Source organism: Carcharhinus amblyrhynchos, chromosome 24, assembly GCF_965287045.1.
Source record: "Carcharhinus amblyrhynchos chromosome 24, sCarAmb.v2.hapA, whole genome shotgun sequence".
NCBI classification, from domain to species: Eukaryota; Metazoa; Chordata; class Chondrichthyes; order Carcharhiniformes; family Carcharhinidae; genus Carcharhinus; species Carcharhinus amblyrhynchos.
The window spans coordinates 43,351,051-43,375,617 of record NC_137347.1 but is presented as its reverse complement, the minus strand read 5'-3'; the positions used below and the strand labels follow the sequence as shown (position 1 = coordinate 43,375,617).

At 40.0% G+C, this 24,567-nt stretch overlaps 1 protein-coding gene across 1 annotated transcript in view; it reads right to left on the bottom strand.

Moving 5' to 3' along the window:
* Positions 1-1,386: 1,386 nt before the first annotated feature.
* LOC145357694 (digestive cysteine proteinase 1-like) overlaps positions 1,387-24,567 on the bottom strand; it is a 43,047-nt gene continuing 19,866 nt past the window's right edge. Inside the window, exons 7-11 of the mRNA XM_080211122.1 lie at positions 20,985-21,178; positions 16,832-16,923; positions 14,895-15,056; positions 5,838-6,027; positions 1,387-2,677 (exon numbers count right to left, since the gene is read on the bottom strand). Of these exons, the coding sequence (XP_080067248.1) occupies positions 2,490-2,677; positions 5,838-6,027; positions 14,895-15,056; positions 16,832-16,923; positions 20,985-21,178 (826 nt within the window). The 3' untranslated portion in view covers positions 1,387-2,489. The remainder of the gene's footprint in view (positions 2,678-5,837; positions 6,028-14,894; positions 15,057-16,831; positions 16,924-20,984; positions 21,179-24,567) is intronic.

Here is a 24,567-nt window from a genome sequence, read left to right as displayed (position 1 = left end):
TGACTGTCAGTGTGTGAAAGGGACAGAAACCAGTCTGATTCCCTGTTACAGTGCAGGGCATTGCTCTCAATGTCAACTTTTAAGATGTGGAGTTGGCGGCGGTGGACTGGAGTAAGCACAGTAAGTTGGACTTTAACCTGGTATTGCGAGACTACTTACTGAACTTTTAAGATGCAGCTTTTTGTATTTAGTTTAATTGGATGCTCTGGGCTGATGTAATTCCTACTGTCTGATTTCACTGGAAGGGTTTTCCATCTGAGCCCAGTCCCAGCCACCCTTCAGTCTTTAAATAATACGAAAGCAAAATACAGCGGATGCTGGAATCTGAAACAAACGCAGAAAATGCTGGGAACTCTTGGCAGGTCTGACAGTATCTGTGGGGAGAGGGTAGAAGCCGACGTTTTGAGTCTGGATGGCCCTTCATCAGAGCCCAATTTTAAAATAATGCCTTCTTCAGGTTTTTCATATCACTTGAGATTAATCCTGATGCACTGGGTACGCATCAAGTCAATCATGATCTCATTGAATGGTGGAGCAGACAGTGGGCTGAACGGCACCTGCACTGTAGAGATCCTATGGATTCTTCTATGATTTGACTGGCAGAGCACAATTGATGGGCTGAATGACCTACTCCTATTCCTAAGTCTTCAGACACGAGGAAATATAATGCATTATATGTGCAGAGGATGGCAAATTCCTTTACATTGTTGTATATATGGTAACTTCACGCTGATGCAAAAACAACAGGGTAACTGCAGCCTGAGGCTCTTCTCCATGTGCCAGTGAAACAACCAGATTTTTGTGCATTCAAATAGTTTATCTTTGGGTGTTGCTTGGGTAGTTTTATTCTAAATTGTGTCCAATTGCCAACCAGGATCACTATACAACAGCCAACATCATTTGTGATTGGACTGTCGAGTTTAAATCTGATCTGTTGTTTTGTAGGATTACTTAGCTTTGTCAGTCAAAATATCCAAATGCTATTCTCAATCAATATAAAATCCTAAAATTAGTATATCATCAAAACCTTACAAATGGAAGAGCTGGACTTTGTTATGTAATTCAAAAGTTCTTACGCTGAATATATCAGAATCATTTACTGGTGCAAGTCAACAAAATCCACTGTATAGTTAGTCAGCTATATCTGAAGTCAATATGGAGTAGCTTGTTGTGATCATTCTATGGAATCCAGCAGAAATAAACTTGTTATTGACCAAGAGACAATGATCTACACTTAGCTGTCAGAATGTTACACAGTTTAATGAACATGGGAATTAGGAGCAGAAGCAGGCAATTCAGCCCTTCGAGCCTGTTCTGCCATTCAATCAGATCAGATCACACTAAGCTGAAAAAGCTGTGAATTTTCCATTTAGAAAAGCACAGACTTCAAGAAGGATCAGAGAGATGTTGCACAGAAGTTAAACCATCTTGGCTGAGATCTGATGGACTAGCTGATCCTCACGTGATTGTCAATTGACTTCAATTAAGTATTTCTTTGAATCATGTATAATAGGATTCTACTAACAGTTATAAGATTAGACAATGCTGCAACTCCATTTGACCAATCTTTCGATTTAGAATTTATTCCGTACTTTTCCATTTAACTACTAAATTATATGTATATGTGCTGATTTATTGGAATTTCTAAATGGAAACTGTTGATAGGTAACTTCAACCTGAAAGAAAAAATGTAGTTTGATGAGGACAAGTTAACAAATGAAAATTTTCTCTTCTATTATAAAAAAGGTGGATGTTCTTTGGAGACATTCCTCTGACAATTCTGTTTTGTTCCAATTTATCAAATGGCCTACATTACCTTACAAAAATATTCTAGGACAAAGTTACTATTGTCCTAGATGACTATAGGCTGCTTTCCTCTTTGAACGAGCGAGCTGAATGGTGGTGATTTAATCTGAAAATCATCACATCTCAGGTAAGAGACAAGGTTGTGAAGGTGGGCCTTCATGAATAACCTCAGCCAGTGCAGGAATTGAACCCATGCTGTTGGCATCACTGTCCAGCCAACTGAGCCAAACTGATCCCCTTGTATACTGTACTTCAAAAGATAACTATATTGCTAAACAATAAAAATCAAAGTGGAAAAATACAGTTTAATATAAAGAACAATATGAAGCCAGATATAGTTATTAATTTCACAGATTTATATAATAAAACATCAAGACTTCTAAAATGTTTATGTACTTGTTCCACCACTGTAAACATTTCAATAAAATTACACAAACTGTTAAACACATCCGAACTACAACATTTTTGAACAGCACCATCATTTTATCAAAAACAGAAAAGCTACAGAAGGGGTTTATATTGATTTAAGTTTATTCCATCTGAGTAAAAGTTTTACTGTATGTTGACAACATTTTCAGAATATTTACACAAAATTAAGACAATGAAAGAAAACCTAGAATTAAGTTAGAAGTGTAATCCTGGAAAGTATCAAATCACACATTCAAGGATGTCTTCATATGCGTTCATTTAAGAATAACATAAAGTGCATCTGTAGCAATTCCGCAGTTATTGTTTTTCATGGAAATCAGGACATATCCATCATCACCCCAGATCTTTGACCAAGAGTTTTTAACGAGCCAGTATGGTTGACCAGCAAGTGTTCCATAACCAACAACAAGTACAGCATGATCCAAATCGAGAAGTGTGTTTCCTGAAACAGTAACATTAAAATGCTCATCAATACTGCTCTGCAGCGGTGATTAATCTTAATCACAAAGTTTGTGTAATACCCATGTCTGAGCCCCCTCGGCGAGTGAAATAATTGAACATTAGGTAGAACTCAACTGAGATTGATCATAATCGATTGTTTAAGGATCCTTCAAACTATCGGAAAAAGAGACTGACTAATAACTTTGACACCATTGCCAAAAGCCAAATTATAGGTTACAGAAAATCTACTACATGGGTTCCAAATCTTTCTGGTGAAAAACAGGCAGGTATCAGGCATGTCGCTGTTAGAATGCCACCCTACATTACTGGCCCAATCACCTGCAAGTGGCCCATAAAATAAAACCCAAATGCTGAGAAGTTAAGATATTCCAGAATTATGAGATTTTGAGAGTAAAAGAGTAGGAGACTGATCAATATGTCTGAATAAATACATTAGTTATGCAAAAACACCCATCAGCCACAGATTTGTGAGGGGTAGTGCGTGGAGAGGGAGAAGAGGGATTATTATTGCACATTCTCCCTGTGGGTTTCCTGCAGGTGCTCCAGTTTTCTCCCACAGTCCAAAGATGTGCGGGTTAAGTGGTTTGGCCATGCTAAATAGAATCATAGAATCATAGGACCCTACAGTGCAGAAAGAGGCCCTTTGGCCCATCGAGTCTTCACTGAACACAATCCCTCCCAGGCCCTACCCCCATATCCCTACATATTATACCCACTAATCCCTCTAACCTACACATCCCTGGACACTGGGGGGCAGTTTTTTAGCATGGCCAATCAACCTAACCCGCACATCTTTGGACTGTGGGAGGAAACTGTAGCACCTGGAGGAAACCCACGCAGACATGAGGAGAATGTGCAAACTCCACACAGACAGTGACCCAAGCCAGGAATTGAACCCAGGACCCTGGAGCTGTGAAGCAGCAGTGCTAACCTTTGTGCTACCGTGCCACCCCACAATTGCCCCTTTATTGTCCAAAGATGGGTAGGTTAGCAGAATTAGCTAGGTAGATATGTGGGGTTACAGAATAGGGCTGGGTGGCATGCTCTGTTGAAGCATCAGTGCTGACTACATAGGCTAAATGGCCTCCTTCTGCACTGTAGGGCTTCTATGATTCTGTGATGTATCTGATTGTCATTTGGTAGTACAGATCTTGTTGTAGTACAGTACAGTGTTAAATGGAGAGTCACATTGCTCAAGTTTTCCTCTTGCACTCATCAAGACAAATGCAAAATAATTCAAATGATGCAATACTTTATACTATAGGGTGTTGACTGGTTGGCAAGTTAACTCTGACCGAGGCATTGCCATGGAGAAAACAACAGAGAATGACAGGTTTCCCAAGCTCTTGGGTAATTCAAAAAAAGCACAATGCTTGAAGACATTTATTAAATTGGCTCGTTAACACTTGCTAGAAGCTACATACATTCATACATAGGGTTCTCTGCAAACTGAAGGATTATGTAACCCAGGTAAGTCTGGAACCTCTTTGGGCTTATGCTGGCAGGCCAGGGTGAAATGAAAGGGCGCGGGAGGGGTGGTGGTGCATGTTGGATAGGATGATCCAGGGTAGATATAGGGAGGGTAAGCTTTGAGGGAAAGCCTCTGATTTACACCAAGGAACCAGAAAGCACGCTTTACTTCTGTCTTATAAGATGTTGTGATTGTTTGAAATTTGACATTCTTGCATTTGTCTTGATCAGTGAAAGAATAACAACTTTAGAAGATATCTCTCTTTTCAGCAATATCTAATTATTAATGAATTTGTGCATGTTACATTAAACTGTGTCACAATCTCAGCCATGTTAATACCAGGTAATTTAAATCCCAGAGTGAAACCTGGTTTTTCGGATGGAAGCAAGTTGCTGAACAAGTTCATGGGGGTTTACTGATGAATATTGAACATAAGTAATAAAACATTTATTAAGCAAGGAAAAATCAACTATTATACCAGACAAAAATAATTGGGAAGAGGTCATTGCAAACATCAGAAAAGGACTCATGCTTACACTATTCCTTATAACCCAGTAATACACTTACAGACCCAAAAACCTCAGTGAAGATTTACCATTATCCTAACAGCAAGGTTTCTAGTTTGGACTTACCCAATTGCATATCATTTTCTTTTGGCAAATTTCTGAGCATTCACTAAATACTTTTCCCCCAACTGGTATTTCTCCATACTAAACTCACTGTTGCTTTCTTTCAACTGCAGGGCACACCTGACTTCCCCAAACATAATCCCCCAGCATCTTGCAGTATTTCTCATCAGACAGCTTAGAACTCCTGTTTCCTCTCTCTGACATATGCAATCTGAACTTCTTTTCTATCTTTCCCTGTGTCTGCTTGTCACTGAACCCCTGCTGCTGGACAACAGTAGTGACCCCTTTGTAACCCATCTCTTTATGCCAAGGTTGTAAAACTTCACTAAAAATTTGTGTATATAAACAAATCTGGAGAACCTGACCTTTTTGCTAGGAAGCACTTCAGACTTTCCAGCACTAAACACACAAAAAAATGAAATGAAACTGAAATCATGTTCTATTTGTCTTATTACAAACACAAATTAAACTTTTAAAGTTTGTAAATTGTTTCTAACAGCTGAAAAGTTGCATATTCGTTCACATTTTCATAATAAAGCCCATGTTTCATCTTCATCAAATCTCGCACCTGAATAATGAATGAATTCTAGCTGTGCTATTACTGTACAGGCTGCTTTAAATTACATAAAATTGGCAGTGAACGGACTCTCTTGATTTTCTTTCCTTCCAATTTAACTTGTATAGTCTGATTTTAACTCGTTACCCAGACCTGCTCACTGTTCACCTCCACCATGAGTATTACCAAGATTAGCAATAACAGATTTAAATCTGAATTTATAGTTTCTTCTGACATTCATTGAATGTGGTATAAAATTACTTGGTAAACATTCAGACTAATTGTCAATATTTAGTGATTACTTCACAAAATTAATTACTAAAAATGGTATTAAATTTGGCTGGACATTTAAAAATGTTAATGAAAAAAATACAAGTTTTGTTGCACACTATATTTTTAAAAACTGAATATTTGAATCTGCTCATTACAAAGAAAAGTCTAATATTTTCTGTAACCTATACGAAATGAAATCTAGAATACTTACGACAGTTTGGGTTATAATAAACTCCACTACTGTAAAATCTGAATGACTTGTGTGAAGCATCCATCCCAACAGACACTGGCCCATTTTTAAAGAGTGCCATCTTTAAACCTTCTCTGTCTCCTGGTTTGATATTGACGTAACTGGCCAGCTCAGCTATGAGGAAGGATTGGTTATAGTGACAGAATCCATTCTGCGTGGTGTAAAAACAGGAAGGTCAAAGCAAATTGAAAACATCAAAATGATTTCAAACAGATTTCAAGCACACAACAGTCAGCATTGAAAGGAAAGCTAGACCTCAAATTACACAAAACATTAAATATCCATAGCGTGGTCAAAAGTGAACATTTTCCATTTCTTGAAGGATCATTCAAGATGTTGGGAATCAGGGACTTTCATTCAGTATGTTTGTAAAAAATCCATGCTGATTGATATTTTATTGAGAATTCTTCATCGGGGTCTGACCAATTTGCCCGTGAAATATTGTGTATTAAATACACTTTTTGACAATTGTGTAAGGGAATGACTTTGTGTAAACAGATACATATTAAGTAAAATCTGGTACTGAGATGCCAATTTAGTTTTAGATGCCAAGAAAATAGTAGAACACAGATCAAGCAACAAGGACAATTTTCTACTTCAATAAGTATATTGTTTCAAAGTTAGAGTTTGCTTGTAATTAAAATGTTAAGATCATCAACAGGTTTCTGGCTCGTATTAATTGGAGCTCACGATCTATCATATCAATACTCAACATTTAAGGAATAACAGTTTCTCACAAATCTGCAAATTTAGCAAAAGATACTTTGAATTTTAACCAATTTGGCTGATTCCATACCATCCCATATAAATGGAAAACCACCATGCAGACAGTGGAAATTGTGCAGATAGATTTTGTAAAGTGTCTGCTCTCCTGAGCTATCTGCCTCAAAATTCAATTGCCAAGTCTCCACCATCAGCATCTTGGGGGCATCATTCATCAGAGATTAACCGGAGCAACCATAACACTGAGGCTGTAACAGAAACTAAACAGAGGATGGGTATCTCATCCCCTGACCCCTCAGAGCCTCTGAGTGTCAGGCTAGAAGTGTGATGGCGTAGTTAACACACCCAGGTAGATGCAGCTATAAGTTCCACACACACTTTGTTTGAGCAGCACCATGGACTCAAGATTGTTATGATGATGGAGGAGAAAAAAAATGGAATAATTAAAAAACATTGGACTTTAAAAAAAACAAATTTTACATTTTAAAATGGATACAAACCCCTAAAAATGCGCAGTGAGCCACTGATAGGAACAGGTGCAGGGTGTTTTTCTAAGGAACAATGGAACCCCTCCCTATGTTTCCAGACAAGGTATTTCTAAAAGCATCCAGAGACTGACTATCAAAGCTAGCTGAGAGCCAGCCTGCATCTGGTGTGTGTGTGTGTGTGTGTGTGTGTGCACGCGCGCTGATATGTGCCCTGTGTATAATGTGAGGAAAAACAGCTGGAGGTTTTCCACACAAAAAGGTGTGTGACACAGTACCAGAGGCAGGGGCCCTGACAAAAGTAGGTTAAAGTCTGACAGGTTTATTTGGTATCACAAGCTTTCAGAGCACTGCTCCTTCATCAGGTGAATGGAGAAGCAGCACTCTGAAAGCTCATGATACCAAATAAACCTGTTGGACTTTAACCTGGTGTTGTGAGACTTCTTACTCCATCCACCCCAGTCCAACACTGGCATCTCCACATCCTGGCAAAAGGAAATAACTATCTTTTGCTGGAATATTCAAAAACTCACTCTCTGACTGTGGAAATCAACCAGCCAGAAAAAGAGGATCACAGCTGAAAAATGAATTGAAATATATTTATCAAACCACAGAACACCTGAATTGAAGAATCACCTACTTGCCGAGAGAAGTCAACGATGCCAGAATGAATTCTTAACGACCACATCACTTTATCATCTACTCCACACAACTTAAAGACTGAACTGTATAACTACTTATTTACTAATCGACTCAATTCTTACTTCTAACTCGTATAAATGCATTTGTTTTACCATTTCCCCTTACCTTTTTAGTAGCGAATAAAATTACTCTATCTTCACTCAAGAAAGCCTGGTTAATAACTACTGAATCTTGAAAAGGTTTCCAAGGGAAAGAAAGCCTTGTTAGATTAAACTATTGTTGAGGTGGGTTGAATAAAGACACAGCTGGTCACTGCTCCTCACCCAGGTTTGTAACAATTTTGGGCGTACCCCAGCCAGATGCTAAGAGATCGAAGGATCTCAACTGAATAATCAACTTTTGGGGAACCTCACCTGGGACTGGTTGTAACAATATTCACCCCATTCACGAATCTATAAAATGTACTGCAACAATTCACCAAGATTATTTTGTTCGCACCACACTTCTTTGCAACATTTATCTTCTTCAGATCGAGCAACAACCTGAGTTGGCTATACATATTGCCATAACTTCAGTGTAACTGGATCAATATTCTTAAATATCCAGCTGATTTCACCATGACATTACCACCTTCATCACAAGAAAATTCACCATTGTTCAAAGCATCTGGGATATGAATAAGAAGCAAGAATAGGGCACTTGGCCTTCAGGCCTTCTCCACCATGCAATAACATCATTGGCTGATATGATTTCAACCTCAACTCCATGTTCCCAATAACCTTTTACCACCCTCCATTCCTTACAGCTAATCAAGCATCTATCTGCCTCTGCCTTAAAAAGGTTCAAGGATTCTTCTGCCTTTTAAAGAGAGAGTTTCAAGACACTCAACCCTCAGAGAAGAAAATTCCCCTCACCTCTGTCCTAAACGGGCAACCACTCATTTTTAAACAGTGACTCATAATAGTAGATTTTTCCACAAGAAAAAGCATTCATTCTGCATCGGCCCTGTTAACATCCCTTATATGTTTCAAGCTAGTCACCTCTTACTCTTCTAAACTCCAATGGATACAAGCCAAGCCTGTCCAACCTTTCCCCATAAAACAATATGTGACACTGCAACACGGTAATTAGCAGTGCTGCCTCAGAGTGCCAGGGACCTGGGTTTGATTCCTGGCTTAGGTCACTGTCTGTGCAGAGTCTGCACGTTCTCCCTGTGTTTGCATGGGGTTTCCTCCAGGTCCTCTGTTTTCCTCCCACAGTCCAAAAGTTAGGTGTATTGGCCAACCTAAATTCTCCCTCAGTGTCGTGTGGGATTTTCACAGTAACTTCTAAGCTTACTTGTGACATTAATAAGTAAATCTTTGCCCATTCCAGATATCAGTTGAGTAAACCTTCTCTGAACTGCGTCCAATGTATTTACATTTTCCTTAAATAAGGAGTCTAATAGCGTTCACAGTGCTCCAAATGTGGTCTCCCCAATGCCTGTGTAATTGAAGCATAACCTCCCTATTCCATTCACCTTGTAATAAATAATAGCATTCTATTAGCTTTCCTGATTATTTGCTGTACCTGCATACTAACAATTTTGCGATTGATGAACCGGGACACCGAGATCCTTCTGCATCTCAGAGTTCTGCAATCTCTCATCATTTAAATAATGTTTTTTTTAATCAAAATAGACAATTTCATACATTTCCATGTAATACTCTATTTGCCAGGTTTTGCCCAATCACATAAACTGTCTATATTCCCATCTACAAATGTGTCAACAACAAATAAGGTGACAAGTTCCTTTGGTTCTTTCATCCAAGTCATTTATATCAATTGTAAACAGTTAGGGCCACAGCAGTGACTCCTGTGGCAAGCCACTCATTATATCTTGCCAACTAGAAAGATATCCGTTCATGTCAATTCTCTAGCTAGCCAATCTTTTATCCATTCATTCTATCCATTATTTTTCACAATAATTTTTGATGTCACACTTTACAAAATGTCTTCTGAAAATCTAAATAAAGTACATTCACTGGTTCTCATTTATCGACAGCATGTGTTACTTTTTACTCCCTTAGCGACTGGATCCTGAACTTCCTAACCCACAGATCGCAATCAGTAAGGACAGGCAACAACACCTCCTCCATGATCATCGTCAAATCGGTGCCCTACAAGGCTGTGTCCTCAGCCCCCTACTATATTCCTTATACACCAATGACTATGTGGCCACATTCCCCTTCAACTTGATTTTCAAGTTTGCTGGTGACATCACTGCAGTGAGTTGGATCTCAAAATAATGATGAGACAGAATACAGGAATGAGAGAGAATCTTGTGAACTGGTGCGGTGACAATCATTTCTCCTCAATGTCAACAAAACAAAGGAGATTGTTATCGACTTCAGGAAGTGTAATGGAGAACATGTCCCTATCTACGTCAATGGGGATGAAGTAGAAATGGTCACCAACAACCTGATCTGGTCCCACCCTCCCCAAATGCCGTCACTGTAGTTAAGAAAGTCTACTTTCTCAAAGACTAAGGAAATTTGGCATGACAGCTACGACTCTCAACAACTTTTACAGGTGCACAATAGAAAGCATTCTTTCTCGTTGTAACACAGCTTAGTATGACTCCTGCTCTGTCCAAATACCACAAGAAAATACAAAATGAATGAAGCCCAGTTCATCAGGCAAACCAGCCTCCCATCCATTGATTCTATTTACACTTCCTGCTGTCTCGGCAAAGCAGCCAGCATAATTAAGGATCCCACGCACCCTGGACATTCTCACTTCCACTTTCTTCCATCGGAAAAAAGATACATAAGTCTGAGATCACGTACCAGCTAACTCAAGAATAGCTTTTTCCCTGCTGCTGTCAGACTTTTCAATGGACCTATCTCACACTAAGTTGATCTTTCTCTACACCCTAGCTGTGACTGTAACACTACATTCTGCACTCTCTCCTTTCCTTCTCTATGAAGGGAATGCTTTGTCTGTTTAGCGTGCAAAAAACAATACTTTTCACTGTATACTAACACATGTGACAATAATAAATCAAATTCTTCAAAGAACTCCAACATATTGATTAAACATTATTTCCCTTGCACAAAGCCTGTCTGTCTCGTGCCGAATCTGGATGCACGAACATGATGGTAGAGTGGGAAATGCTGGTAAAGTTGCCCATTAATTCAACTTAAATGCATGCAAACGCATTTAAATCACTGTTGCATTCATGTGAGGCACAGTTTGGATCATGGCCACTTTTGGGTCTTGGTAAAATGGGCATCTGCGTGGACGTGGGTGCTGATTGCACTATTTACCTCACGCCTGACTTTACTAAGCAATGGTAAAATTGGGCCCTAAATGTTTATCTCCTGATTAATCTATAGGTCATCCTTTGCTTTTTTTTTCCATATTCTGTCCAATCTTCTGACCTACCACCCATTTTTAACTCAATTACCTGTTTTTTTTTTAAGTTTGATACTATCTTTAACTTTTTTAGTTAACCACAGATGGTGGGTCCTCTCTTTGGAATTTTTCCTTCTCATTGGAATAAATGTATTCTGTATATTCTTGTATATTCTGAAATATCCGTTTAAATGTCAGCCACTGTATCTATATTGACCTATTCTGTAACCTAATTTGCCAGTTCATTTTAGTCAGCTTTGTTTTCATGCCCTCATAATTGCCCTTATTTAAATTTAAAATACTCTGTCCACTCCTCTCTCCCTCAAACCTATTGTAAATTTCAATCGTATTATGATTGCTTCTACCTGGAGGCACCATCACCAAGATTGGTGGAAAGGCAAATTGCACGGAGGGTGTGGAGAGTCTACAGAAGGATCGAGACAGGCTGGGCGAATGGGCCAGGAACTGGCAAATGGAATTTAATGTTGGCAAGTGCAAGGTGGTCCACTTTGGTAGGAATAATGGTAGGAAGGATTATTACTTACGTGGCAAAAAACTGCAGCAGGCGACGGTACAGAGGGACCTCGGGGTCCTTGTGCATGAGTCGCAAAAACCCAGCTTGCAGGTGCAGCAGGTGGTCAGGAAGGCGAATGGGATGCTGGCCTTCATCGCGAGGGGGATTGAATATAAAAGTAGGGAGGTCTTGCTGCGGCTATATAGGGCATTGGTGAGGCCGCAGCTGGAGTACTGTGTGCAGTTTTGGTCGCCGTACTTACGCAAGGATGTTTTGGCCTTGGAGGGAGTGCAGAGGAGGTTTACTAGGCTGATGCCGGAGTTGAGGGGGTTGAGCTACGAGGAGAGGCTGAATAAACTAGGCTTGTACTCGTTAGAGTTTAGAAGAATGAGGGGAGATCTCATTGAGACGTATAAGATGATGAATGGGATGGATAGGATAGAGGTGGAGAGACTCTTCCCGCTCAGAAAGGACAGTAGGACTAGGGGGCACAGCCTCAAGATAAAAGGGGGGCGGTTTAGAACGGAGTTGAGGAGGAACTTCTTCACTCAAAGGGTGGTGAATCTCTGGAATTCTCTGCCCGTTGAAGTGGTGGAGGCTACCTCGCTAAATATTTTTAAGACGCGGGTTGATAGGTTTTTGATAAGAGAGGGGATTAAGGGTTATGGGGTGAGGGCGGGAATGTGGAACTGAGCCACGACAGATCAGCCATGATCTTATTGAATGGCGGGGCAGGCTCGAAGGGCCAGATGGCCGACTCCTGCTCCTATTTCTTATGTTCTTATCACTATGAGGTCATTAATTAATCCTATTTCATTGCGCAATATCAAGTCTAACATTTGATGTTCTCTGATACATGCCAGAACTTGCTGTTCTAAGAAACTATCCTAAAAACATTCTATGAATTCCTCAGCTAGACTAATTTACCCATTTTATTTTGCCTATCTTTATGTAGATTAAAATCCCCCATGATTATTGTCATACCTTTATGACAAGCTCCCATTATTTCTTCCTTTATATTCCATCCCACCACGTGATTACTGTTCGGGGGGCCTGTACACTATCCCACTCGTGACCTTTTGCCTTCATCATTCCTCATCTCTACCTAAACTACTTCCGCATCTGCTGTCCTAAACTTACGTCATCCCTCTCTATTATGCTAATACCATAATTAATTATAGGATTGGTGTCAGGCAGCTCCGAAGAATATTTTGAAAAATCCTTGTTTCCACTCAATAGGTGACAAGAGGTTACTGCTTAGAAAGTAGATGTTTTCTGAGTGTTAGGTACTCGAGCACATATCTTTGAAAAGCAGCAAATCAGTAAAATCTCACAGACCTGGTGAATTTATTGAAAATAATTATTAGCTTAAATCATACTTTCCCTAACATTTAAAAGTAAATCAAAATTTCCCAAAAGTTCTTCCATTTCCAACGTTAACATGCAACATTATTTCACACAGCAATGTTCAGTCACAGTAAATAGAATGTATGTACATCCAAACATATGAAACAGGAGCAGGATTAGGACTTTCAGCCACTCAAGCCTCTGCCATTCAATAAGATCATGGCTGATCTGATTGTGGCCTCATGCCTATGCCCATTACATTTTGATTTCCCTTGTTAGACAAGAATCTACTCTGCCTTAAAATGTCCAATGACACTGCCTTGAACATTCTCTGGGGAAGAGAGTTCAACAGACTCACAACCCTCAGAGAAAAAAAAAACTCCTCGTTAACATTTTAAGTGGCTGACCCCTTCATTTAAAACTGTCCCTGAGTTGTGATCTCTCCCACAATTAAAGGGGAACATCCTTTCAGCATCCACTTTATTAAGCCCCCTAAAAGAAGGCACTTGACAAGATTCTACATCATAGATTACTATGCAAAGTTAATTGTGTAGGAGTAAAATATTGGATAAAAGAGAGTAGGCATTGCTGGGTCATTTCTAGGTTGGTAAGATTTGACAAATAGAGTGGTTACTGGGATCAGTGGGGCCTCAACTAATTTATAACCTATATCAGTGACTTGGATGAAAAGACCAAATGTATGGTTGCTAGCTTTGCTGATGACACATAGATAGATAAGAAAGTAAGTGGTGAGGAAGACATAAGGAGTTTCAAAGGAACATTGATAGGTTAAGGCACAGATAGGGCAAAAATTTGGCAGATGGAGTATAATATGGAAAAAAAAAAGTGAATTTGTCCACTTTAGAAGAATAGAAAAACTTTATATTATTTCAACAAAGAAAGATTACAAAACTCTGGGCTACAGAGGGATCTGGGTGCCCTGGTACATGAATCAGGAAGTTAGTATGCAGGTGCAGCAAGTTATTAGGAAGATAAATGGAATGCTGTACTTTGTTCCAAGAGAAATGGAATATAAAATTTGCTACAGTTGTACAGGACATTAGTGAGACCACATCTGTATACAGTTTTGGTCTCCTTATTTAAGAAAGGTTATAAATGAGTTATAAGCAGTTCGGAGAAGGACTTGACTGATCTCTGAGGTGAGGGGTTTTCTTATGACAAAAGGTTGGAAAGGCCTGTATCCATTGGACTTTAGAAGAATGAGAGGTGATTTTACTGAAACATACAAGATCCTGAGGGTATTTGACAGGGTGGCAACTGAAAGGATGTTTCCTCTTCTGGGAGAGACTAGAACTGGGAGAGACAGTTTAAAAATAAGGGATTGCCTATTTAAGATTATGAGAAGAATTGGTTTCTCTCAGAGAGTTGTGAATCTCTGGAACTCTCTAGAGAGCGGTGGAGGCAGGGTCAATTGATATTGTTAAGGCAGAGGCAGATAGATTTCTGACTAACAAAGGAGTCAAAGACTACCGGGGTAGAGAGAATATGTTAGCAGGCCACAATCAGATCAGCCATGATCTTACTGAACGACAGAGCAGGCTCAAAGGATCTACTCCAGCTCTTAATTTGTACTTTTGTATCTTATATGTTTTGATAAGATCACCTCACATTCTTCTAAACGCCAAAGGATATGGGGCCCAATAGGTCCAACTTTTCCTCATAAGATACTCCCTCATCCCAGGAATCAGTCGAGAAGTAAAGTTGGCCATCTAATTTTCACCTTGCTGCCTGTAACCTGCATCAAGGGACAGCAGTTAGACAAGTATCTGAGTTTCTGGGTACAGAGATTCAGTTCTGAATTTAAGGAATTTATGTTGCTTCAGAACCAATGTTGCTTTTTAGTACAATTTGGCAGAAACCAAACTTATCAGTTAACTCCATAATACTGACCTGTCCCAAGTAAGAGCCATATGACTCTGCAGTAGCAATTCCACCATGTTTCAAGATCCATTCAAATGCCCGCCATTCTTCTCCCCCATCACATGCAGCATTTCCAAATCCCCATGTGCAATCGACCAACATTTGTTGAGAAAGCAGAACTAAATTTCCTGTCTGAAAAGAAACAAAGTATTGAATTTAAGTTTTCAGCAACAGCTTTGTTAATGATTATTCAAAACATCCAAGTCATTTCAATGCATGTTAATAGATTGACTTTTAAAGATTATTCTTGAAATGTGGGCGTCACTGTCTAGGCCAGCATTTTTATTGCCCATTCCTAATTGTCCTTCAGAAGGTGGTGATGAGCTGCCTTCTTGAAACGTTACAGCTCATGCTGAGTAGCTACACCCACAGGGAGGAAGTTGCAGGATTTTGACTCAGCAACAAGTGAAGGAACAGTGGTATATTTCCAAATCAGGGTGGTATGTGGATCCTGAAGTTAGTTGTTTAATTTAATTGTCACCATCATTCATGACTACATGTGGCCGAATTGCAGAGCTTAAATGTGATCCGTTGGTTGTGGAATCACTTAGCTCTTCTATCACCGATTGTTTATGCTGTTTGACATGCAAGAAGTCGTGTATTGTAACTTCATCAGGTTGATGCTTCATTTTTAGATATGCCTTGTTCTATTTACAGCATTTCTGACTGCACTCTTCACTGAACCAGGATTGATCCCTTGTTTTGATGGTAATGGTAGAGTGGGGAATATGGTGAGCCATGAAGTTACAGATTGTGGTGGGGTACAATTCTGCTGCGCCTGATGGCCCACAGTGCCTCATAGGTTTTTAAATTGCTAGATCTGTTTGAAATATATCACATTTAGCATAGTGCTGCAGAACACAACATCCCAGTTACAAGGGCTCTCCCAGTCTGAAGTGGCAGTTTGATTGAGGCATCTCTTGCCCATCCTGTCCAAAATCAAGGGTGAGAACTTCTTCTGTTTCCCACCTTTATTGGCACCCACCAGGTGGGGGTGGGCTGGATCCCAGAGGGAATACTGTCCGTGCTATTTTATGCTAACATAAAAGGAATAAAAATGTTCATTGCATGCACAGTATTGAGCTTTTGGTTTAATTCAATTCTGTCTCTTCATGTGACTTATTCAAAGATAGACCAGAAAAAAAAAGACTACGAGGGGTATTTTCCTGTTTTCCCCCCGCCCCCGCCATGGGAATTGTGGGAAGTGGACTTCCAATAACTAAGAAGTTATTGAAAATGCTTCTTTCTTCATATATTAAGAGAATTATCAACTTTGGTAAAAACAAAAGAATATTCTCACTTTGGAGTCAGGGAGCGCACGGCTCTCATTACGTGAACACCTCACTTCCCTTCACTTGCCCTTGCTTTACATTCAAATCACTTTAGTCATACTGGTCGGAAAAAACTATGCAGATTGCAGATGGAAATCAGCACTATGTGGTAACACTGCATGGGCAACAGTCAACAAAATGTCTTGTGGGCCGATCAGAACACTGGGCCATATGTGGCCCCCGGGTCACAGGTTGTCCACTACTGGTTCAGGCCATGAATATTGTCCCTTCAGATCATGCCATCTGTAAGAGCAAAGTTTTGCTTTGATGTTTCACTCATTTCCCAATTTTTGTAAAGCCAGAAGAATTTGCTGAGCTTTGGGGAATTATGATGTGAAGATTCAAGCATTGCACTGGAGTGGGCACAATAAGAAGTCTTAACACCAGGTTAAAGTCCAACAGGTTTATTTGGAATCATGAGGTTTCAAGTGAGTGGCACTCAGTGCATTAGCACTCATCTGATGATGTAACTTCTTGCTTTGGGGAACTAGCAGAGAATGGATCAAATTGAAGGGTTCTCCTACACTGGGTTATCCTACAATAACTATTGTAATGACTTCCAAGCACGTCATTCACCTTCAGGAAGAATGCCCCTTCTAGAGCACCAGTTGAGCTAAAACTCCAGCAGGATCCACACATAGCTTGATCTTTCACAGGGGTCACAGCACCTGGGAGACAAAAGATGATTCAAAAACTTCATAAATCTTTCCTTTCGATAAGTTGAATATGTCAGAATACTGCCAGACAATTTCTTAACTTACTGCAAATTTCACACTTCAAAAATGTTTAATTTACCTCTGGACAAATTAATATGAAGAATTTGAGTACCCGATCCAAATACTAAGCAGAAGGTCACTGATAGCTGTAATGGTTGGAGGCTGACTGTTTGGGGAAGGACAATGGAAGTGGTGAGCAGAAACGGAAAGCACAGCTGAAGAAAAGAGGGACCAAAGAAAACAGGGCAATGAATCATACACCTTCTCAGTCCACTGTCTCTACCTGCAGTCAATGAGTCAGGCGCTGGGGCTCCTGATAGAGTTACCGACTGAAGTGCAATCCATCACGAAACGCCAAAGAACAGCAAGGAAACCCAAGGTAGGATTTTCATATCTTCCATCATGTTTGGAACAGAGATGGATGGGCTTTAAAAATGGCAGTGAAGCCTATTACAGGGAGTCCAGCCCCAATTGCTGTCACCAGAAGTTGTCAGTAGTGTGGAATATGGATCCGGGTAGTGAGGCCTCACATGGACTCCTGAAATTCTGGCTACATTGTGGAGTGGGCATTTCAAACCCTGGGCAGTTTTGATGGCATCAGGTTGACTTCTTAAGGAGACGTGGTTCACAGAGTCTCAGAGGAGTCATAAACCATTGGGCAGTCAAATCTGAAGTCAGGAACCCTTTTGAAAGTATTGACAACTTCACGTCATAACAAAAAGCTGTATGATAAGTTAAAAATGTTATTAATACAGCAATTAATGACAGCACTTTGTTCTTAAAAAGGCAAGTGATCATTAAATTAATCAGCATTGTGAAAGTGAGAAGTTTTAGATATATTAGGACACATTATTCAATGGATAGTGCTCTTCTGCTTTGATACTCTGATACCAAGCTCAATAACCTTAGCAGAAGAAATTTACTCAAAATATTTGTAGCATTGACCGTATATGATCAAACTTTAATACCTATCATTATCTACAGTTGATAAAAATTACCATACTCGCTATAAAAGTTGATCCACGACATTTAGCCTAAAAATATCTTTTTCATACCTCATGTAAAGTTGGCCATTGTTTGTCAGGAATCAAACTGCTGAGATTATTAGTTGCTTACTGGTAATTACTGAGATCCATTAATTTAAAGACATACATCTTTAGATTTCCCTTTGCCAATTCTAGTGGAAATCTTCCAGCCAATCATAGAATCCCTACAGTGCAGAAGGAGGCCATTTCACCTATTGAGTCTGCACCAACCACAATCCCACCCAGGCTCTATCCCCATAATTCTACTTAGTTACCCTACTAACCCCCTGACACTAAGGGGCAATTTAGCATGGCCAATCAACCTAACCCACACATCTTTGGAGTGTGGGAGGAAGCTGGAGCACCGCGAGGAAACCCATGCAGATATGGGAAGGACATGCAAACCCCACACAGAGAGTGACCCAAGCCAGGAATCGAACACAGGTCCCTGGTGCTGTGAAGTGGCAGTGCTAACCACTGTGCCACAAGACTAACGTGTGACATGTGATCTATCATGATGCCTTTGAGAAAGAATGACAAATGAGCAACTCATTTTAAAATGGAGAAAAAAGTGACAGAATGGATTAATGAGCATCAGCAAAATCTTGGAGTCGACTGACACACTGGGCGGAATGTCAATTGAGTTTCACATTGTCTGCAACGAGCCCATTAAAATTTCAGTGGCGGGCGGGACGGGAGAATTCCGATGGGAGAATTCTCTTTCTTCAGAGAATTGAAGAAAGGTGATATTTCAGAATCCAAGGCCAGTGCACAAAGTTCACGTAAAGGCATGATTTAGTAGCCCACCAGAAAATGAAAATTTCACACCCCTTGCTACCTGAACTTGTCAATAAAATACTCAAATTCCATCTTCTCATCCAGTATCAAAAGAGGAACACATTTCAATTGGTCTTCACTGGAACCATGGTTGAAACGCAGGACAGCAAACAAGAGCATTTAATAAGATTGATGTAAAAGAACATCCTTGTAAAGGCAACTGGCTGTGAGAAGAAACGGCTCACAGTGCTTCCATCTTATGTGGTGGATAATACAAAATGAAAGCTGATGGTGATATTCAAGCACACAACTTTCCCCAAAGACATATTTCAGAAAGGCTTCGTCCATGTTCACAAGTAAGGCACGGTTGACAACAGCAGTTGCAAGAAATAGATCAAAGGAAGTTTGAGAGCAAGAGAATGATGCAAAGAGAAAACATTCCTAATCTGGGAAATGATCAAACCTTGTTCATGTGTGATCCAAAAACAACGACATGGCAATTATTTCCTGCTGTTCTGCCCTGTCCTTGGATGGTCAAGCACAATGTTTGAAGGTGTGAAACAGCTTGATGGCACTCATTTCATCCAAGCCCATAGTTCTGATTAGAAAAGATTATATTCACACGAAAATACTCCACAATGCAACACAGTACATCAAAGCTGCCAATGCTATTAAGAAAATGAAAAATTACTCACTAAAACTGGAAATAAGCATACACCAGCTAATAGCATTGTATGAATGGGTCATTGACATGTGAAATTAACTTAATCCCAATATTGCCAAACTAAATTATTAAAATATGGAATATTGAAAGCTCTTGATGCTAATAAGGACAACTAATTCTGGAATGATGATGCAAAAGATACCACTGATGAAGAAAGTACACATGGTGATGTTTTCCAACCAGGTTGTGGAGACAAATTGTTTAGTGATTCAGATGGTGATCAGAGATTTTGAAGGATTTCAATGTGGATTATTGTAGTTAATTTGTTATGGTAATATTTAAATTGTGTTGGATGAAATGTATTTAGTTTGTAATGTTAGAGAATTAATATGCATTATTTAGGGTTATACATGTTCATTTTATTCCATGGTGGCAGTCTTTATGGGCTGAAGTGATGCTGCAAGGGACAAAGGATTGTGATTGGTGGGGTGGAGTTCACTTAGTTCAATAGCTCACACAGTCGTCCAAATACAGAAAAAAATGAACATTTATTTAAAGGTCTTCAGAAACTCAGCAAAACAGAAAAGGAAATAAACACCTAGCTTTTCTTTGAGCCTAACTTTATGCACATTATATCCTTATTTAAATCTGGACAGCTAATCTGTTTCCCAGGGGAAACTCAACACAGTATATGACACCAACAGTCCTTCAGGAGGGCAAGGCAGAAGTAAGGTCAAAACACAGATGAAGAGGGTCAGATTAGCAGAGCAGTTTCTTCTACAGGCAAAGTTCAATCCACATCCGAGGTTTTTGTGCAGTTCACAGTCAGCAACATACACACACAGTAAATTCTTCACTGTCTAAAGCACCCTCCTCACACTCACCAAGTTGATTTCTGCTTTGGTAGGACTTAGTGCCCTGCTCACGTCATTTAGCAAGACTACACAGCTGATCCCAGTTGCACTGATTTCTGATCGGGGTTTTCCATCAGTACGCCATGTTATCTTCAGGTTGATTTCCTTCACGGCCGGGTGTCCCTGGAAAGGGAACATGGCGGTGTCCAAGGGCATCACTGATGCCGTCTGTGCCTGCTGGGCATCGCAGGAGCTAGGGTGTATTATTGACCCCTTTAATCACATTTTAATTTGATGTTTTAAGTTTCCTATGTTTTTTGTTTTGGGCGGTTCCGCCCCTTTTAGGGAGCTGCCCTTTTTGAATTGTCCCTAAGTTAAGTTGATTTTGAATATTTGGTTGAACACAAAAAGAGGGTCCAGACTGATTTCCTGTGGCTATCTTATGTCAAGAACTATTCTTCCAACTCACAGCCCCTGGTGACATCATACCCTCAAAAACATCCATCTGCATAAAAGTTGATCCTAAGATTTTTGACCTAAAACGTTGGGCTCAAAAACTCAACTTTTACACAAGTATATTTACTGCTCAATTTTCAAAAGAGACTCCAAAACATTATTTGGTAACTAGCAATAATTCCAATGCTTACAAGCAAAGACTATACAAAAGCTGTGCAAGGGGAAAAATTCCCATACCATGTAACCTCCAGTCCACACTGGGGGGTGGCACAATTGACCGGTAAAGATGTGCAGGGTAGGGATGTCCCTTGTTTAATGTGCTATTCCTGAATCTTCCATTCAGAACTGACATCTCCTCTCCCAATCGGTCAGCAAAGTGGTTAATTTCCATTTTGTAGCTTAGGTTTTTCCGATTCATTGAATGGATGTATCTGGAAAAGAAACATATTTAAGACAAAAGAACATACCACAAAAGGTGTAAAGGGCTGACTGCGCCCATTTGATACTGGGTTTGTTTAATGTCCTTCCATCAAAAAACATGATTAACATCTCCTCCCAGCCAGGGCAGCATGTGTTAAAACTCTGCAATTCTCATCAAACCTGCCTTGTTGTATAACTTGTTAGGTGAATAGTTATATAGGTTACATAGATACGGCAGAAGCTGCCCCTTTAATTTGTCCCTCAGTTTATTTGATTTAGTTTAATTGGTTAATTGATTTAGACAACATAGGAGTAATCTGATAACCCAGACTCTGAATCAGGTTTTGGTTTAATATCTTAAGCATCATTATCCCCTGGGTACAAATAATCATCTGGTACTTTTGCCCAAGAGATAATTTGTCACATGTCAACCTAACGATCATGAGGAACATTCATTCAGCCAGAACAGGGGGGTCAGGAACGACCACCTTGATGATTCCACCTCCCAATCCCCAGGACATTGAAACCAATCGAGGCATTTCTGTCACCCTGAGATGCACTAAATCGATGTGAACAAGAGACCTGACTGGAATATACCTGGTTCTGCATTGCCAAATGCACCACCATAAGGACACATCGGAGTGCCTTGTAAATGATTCATCACTTACATGATTCTTTGACAGATGTTTAATCAAGAGGTTTGGGGATAAGATGAGAAAGTGGAGTTGAAGATCATTTTATCATATCCTTCATGATCTCACTGAATGGCAAAGCAAACTCATGGACCTATGTCTGTTCCTATGTCTTATGGGTTTAAAATAACGTTAGGGTTAATAGTTACCATTCGATTAGATTTCAGTACTGCTAGTATCAAAAGCTGAAACAGTGGCAGTACCAGATTAAATCATCAGATTCTTTATGGTGGAAAATATAACCGGGGGATATTGAAAACAGTTTGGACTCTATAATGAGAACTGAAATTGGGACCTTGGTGTAGACCTGTTTTGGCAGTATAAATGATCTCGAGCAGAACTATCATGTGAAAATAACAATTTTGCAACACTGTAAACACTAAATGAATTCTTCCTGACGTTACTAATTGTAAGTTACATTGAAACGTTACATTTATTTTGCTGAAAAGTTATCTGGATGCTTCACAGTTCTCCAAAAGCAGGAAAAGAGCAACTAAAACCCAAAGCTGACAATTAAAATATCTTTAGTGGTTCTTTTAATTTTTAATCACTATGCTGATGAAAAACACTCAGAAAATTGGCCTTAGAGAGTTAAGAAACAAAGCAACGACTTCTACAAAGCAAAAGCTGTGAAAGATGTAGGAGAACCCCTTTGTAGTTAGTTTCTTTTCCCTAGGTCCACCTTGTTTTTGTTAATATATTTATGTCAGTTAGATGCATGTGAGGGTTGAATGGCTTTGACCCAAATAAGCAGGCAAGTGAGCCAAGGGTTGGCCAGAGTTTGTTTGAACTCCAGGCAGTGCCACTAATGAGATTGTCCCATTACCAGCAACCATTGGAGACCTGGGGAGAGTTCCCTCCTCTTCGACCTACGCATCTTTGGACAAACGGTGCAACACATTCTTTAAGGTAATGGGATTCAGAGTGCGTGCTCTGCTTCCTTTTCTTCTCTGCTGCCGCATGGTCTCATTATTAATATTTGCTGGCATTTTCTGGCAGCAGATGCGGCTCTCTATTGGTCGCCAGCAGAACTTCTGGTCTTGCCGAAGTCAATGGCCAATTGCGTAGTCATTGACTGTGGCGCTGGGGACCCCTATTGGGGGGGTCACCTTTGGCGAGTCCAGAAGATCCCACCAACAGGAAGGGCTGCAAAAGCCTGCACATTGTGACTGGAAACAATGCAGCCTGATGGACAGGTTGTTGTCATTTTGAACAATTGGAAGCAAGCTTCTTCCAATCAATGATGTCAATGCTGCCACATGTCAAGTACAGCTTCCAAGTGTCTACAGAATCACAGAATGGCTACAGCACAGAAGGTCACCATTTAACCCTTCATCTCTACGCTGGCTCTCTGAAGGAACAATTCACCCACTGTTACCAACACCCCCACTTTCTCCCCATAATCCTGTGCTTTCTTCCAAATCAGATAGTTCAATTTTCTCTTGAGTGCCTTGATTGAACCTGCCTCCACATTAGTCTCAGGCAATTTCTTCTTGAAATCACACAATGTTTTGGCCTCAACTACATTCTGTGGTAGTGAATTCCACACATTCACCACACTCTGGATGAATAAATTTCTCTTCACCTCAGTTCTAAAAGGTTTACCCCTTATCCTCAAACTATGATCCCCAGTTCTGGATTCTCCCACCATTGGGAACATTCTTTCTGAACCTACTCTAACTCTGTTAGAATGTTATAAATTTCTATGAGATCCTCTCTCACTCTTCTAAACTCCAGTGAATATAATCCTAACTGACTTAGTCTCTCCTCATATAACAGACGTGCCATCCCAGGAATCAGCCTAGGAAACCTTCTCTGTACTCCCTCTATATCAAGGACATCTTTCCTCAGTTAAGGACACCAGAACTGCATACAATATTTCAGATATGGCCTCATCAACGCCCTATACAAAGCAACAAAACATCCCTATCCCTGTACTCAAAACCTCTCACTATGAAGGCCAACATACCATTTGCCTTCTTTACTGCCTGCTGTACCTGCGTGTTTACTTTCAGCGACTGATGCATGAGGACTCCAAGGTCTCACTGAGTATCCACTTCTCTCAATTTGCACCCATTCAAGTAATCATCTGTCTTCCTATTACTGCTACCAAAGTGAATAACCTCACATTTATCCACATTGTACTACACCTACCATGCAGTGCCCACACACTCAGCCTATCCAAATCATGCTGAAGCATCTCTGCATCCTCCTCACAGCTCACCCTCCCACCAACTTTGTGTCATCTGCAAATGTGGAGATAATACATTAAGCTCCCTCTTCCGAATCATTAATATTTAATGTAAACTGTTGGGGTTCTAGCACAGATCCCTGCGGAACCCCACTAGTCACTAACTGCCAATCAGAAAAACACCTATTTATGCCAACTCTTTGCTTCCTCTCCGCTAGACAGCTTTTTGTTCATCTCAAGAGATTACCTGCAATCCTATATATTTTAACTTTATATAGTATCTGCTATGTGAAACCTTATTGAAAGCCTTTTAAAAGTCTAAATAAACCACATCCACTGGTACACTTACAGGTTACACTGGATTCAGATGGCAGATTTCTTTTCCTGAAGAATATTAGTGAACCAGATGTTCCTTTTTGACAATCCAAGAGTTTCACGAAAATCATCAGTGATGCCAACTTAATAATTCCTGATTCATTTGATTAATTAAATTTAAATTCTCCAGCTGTCTGGTGGG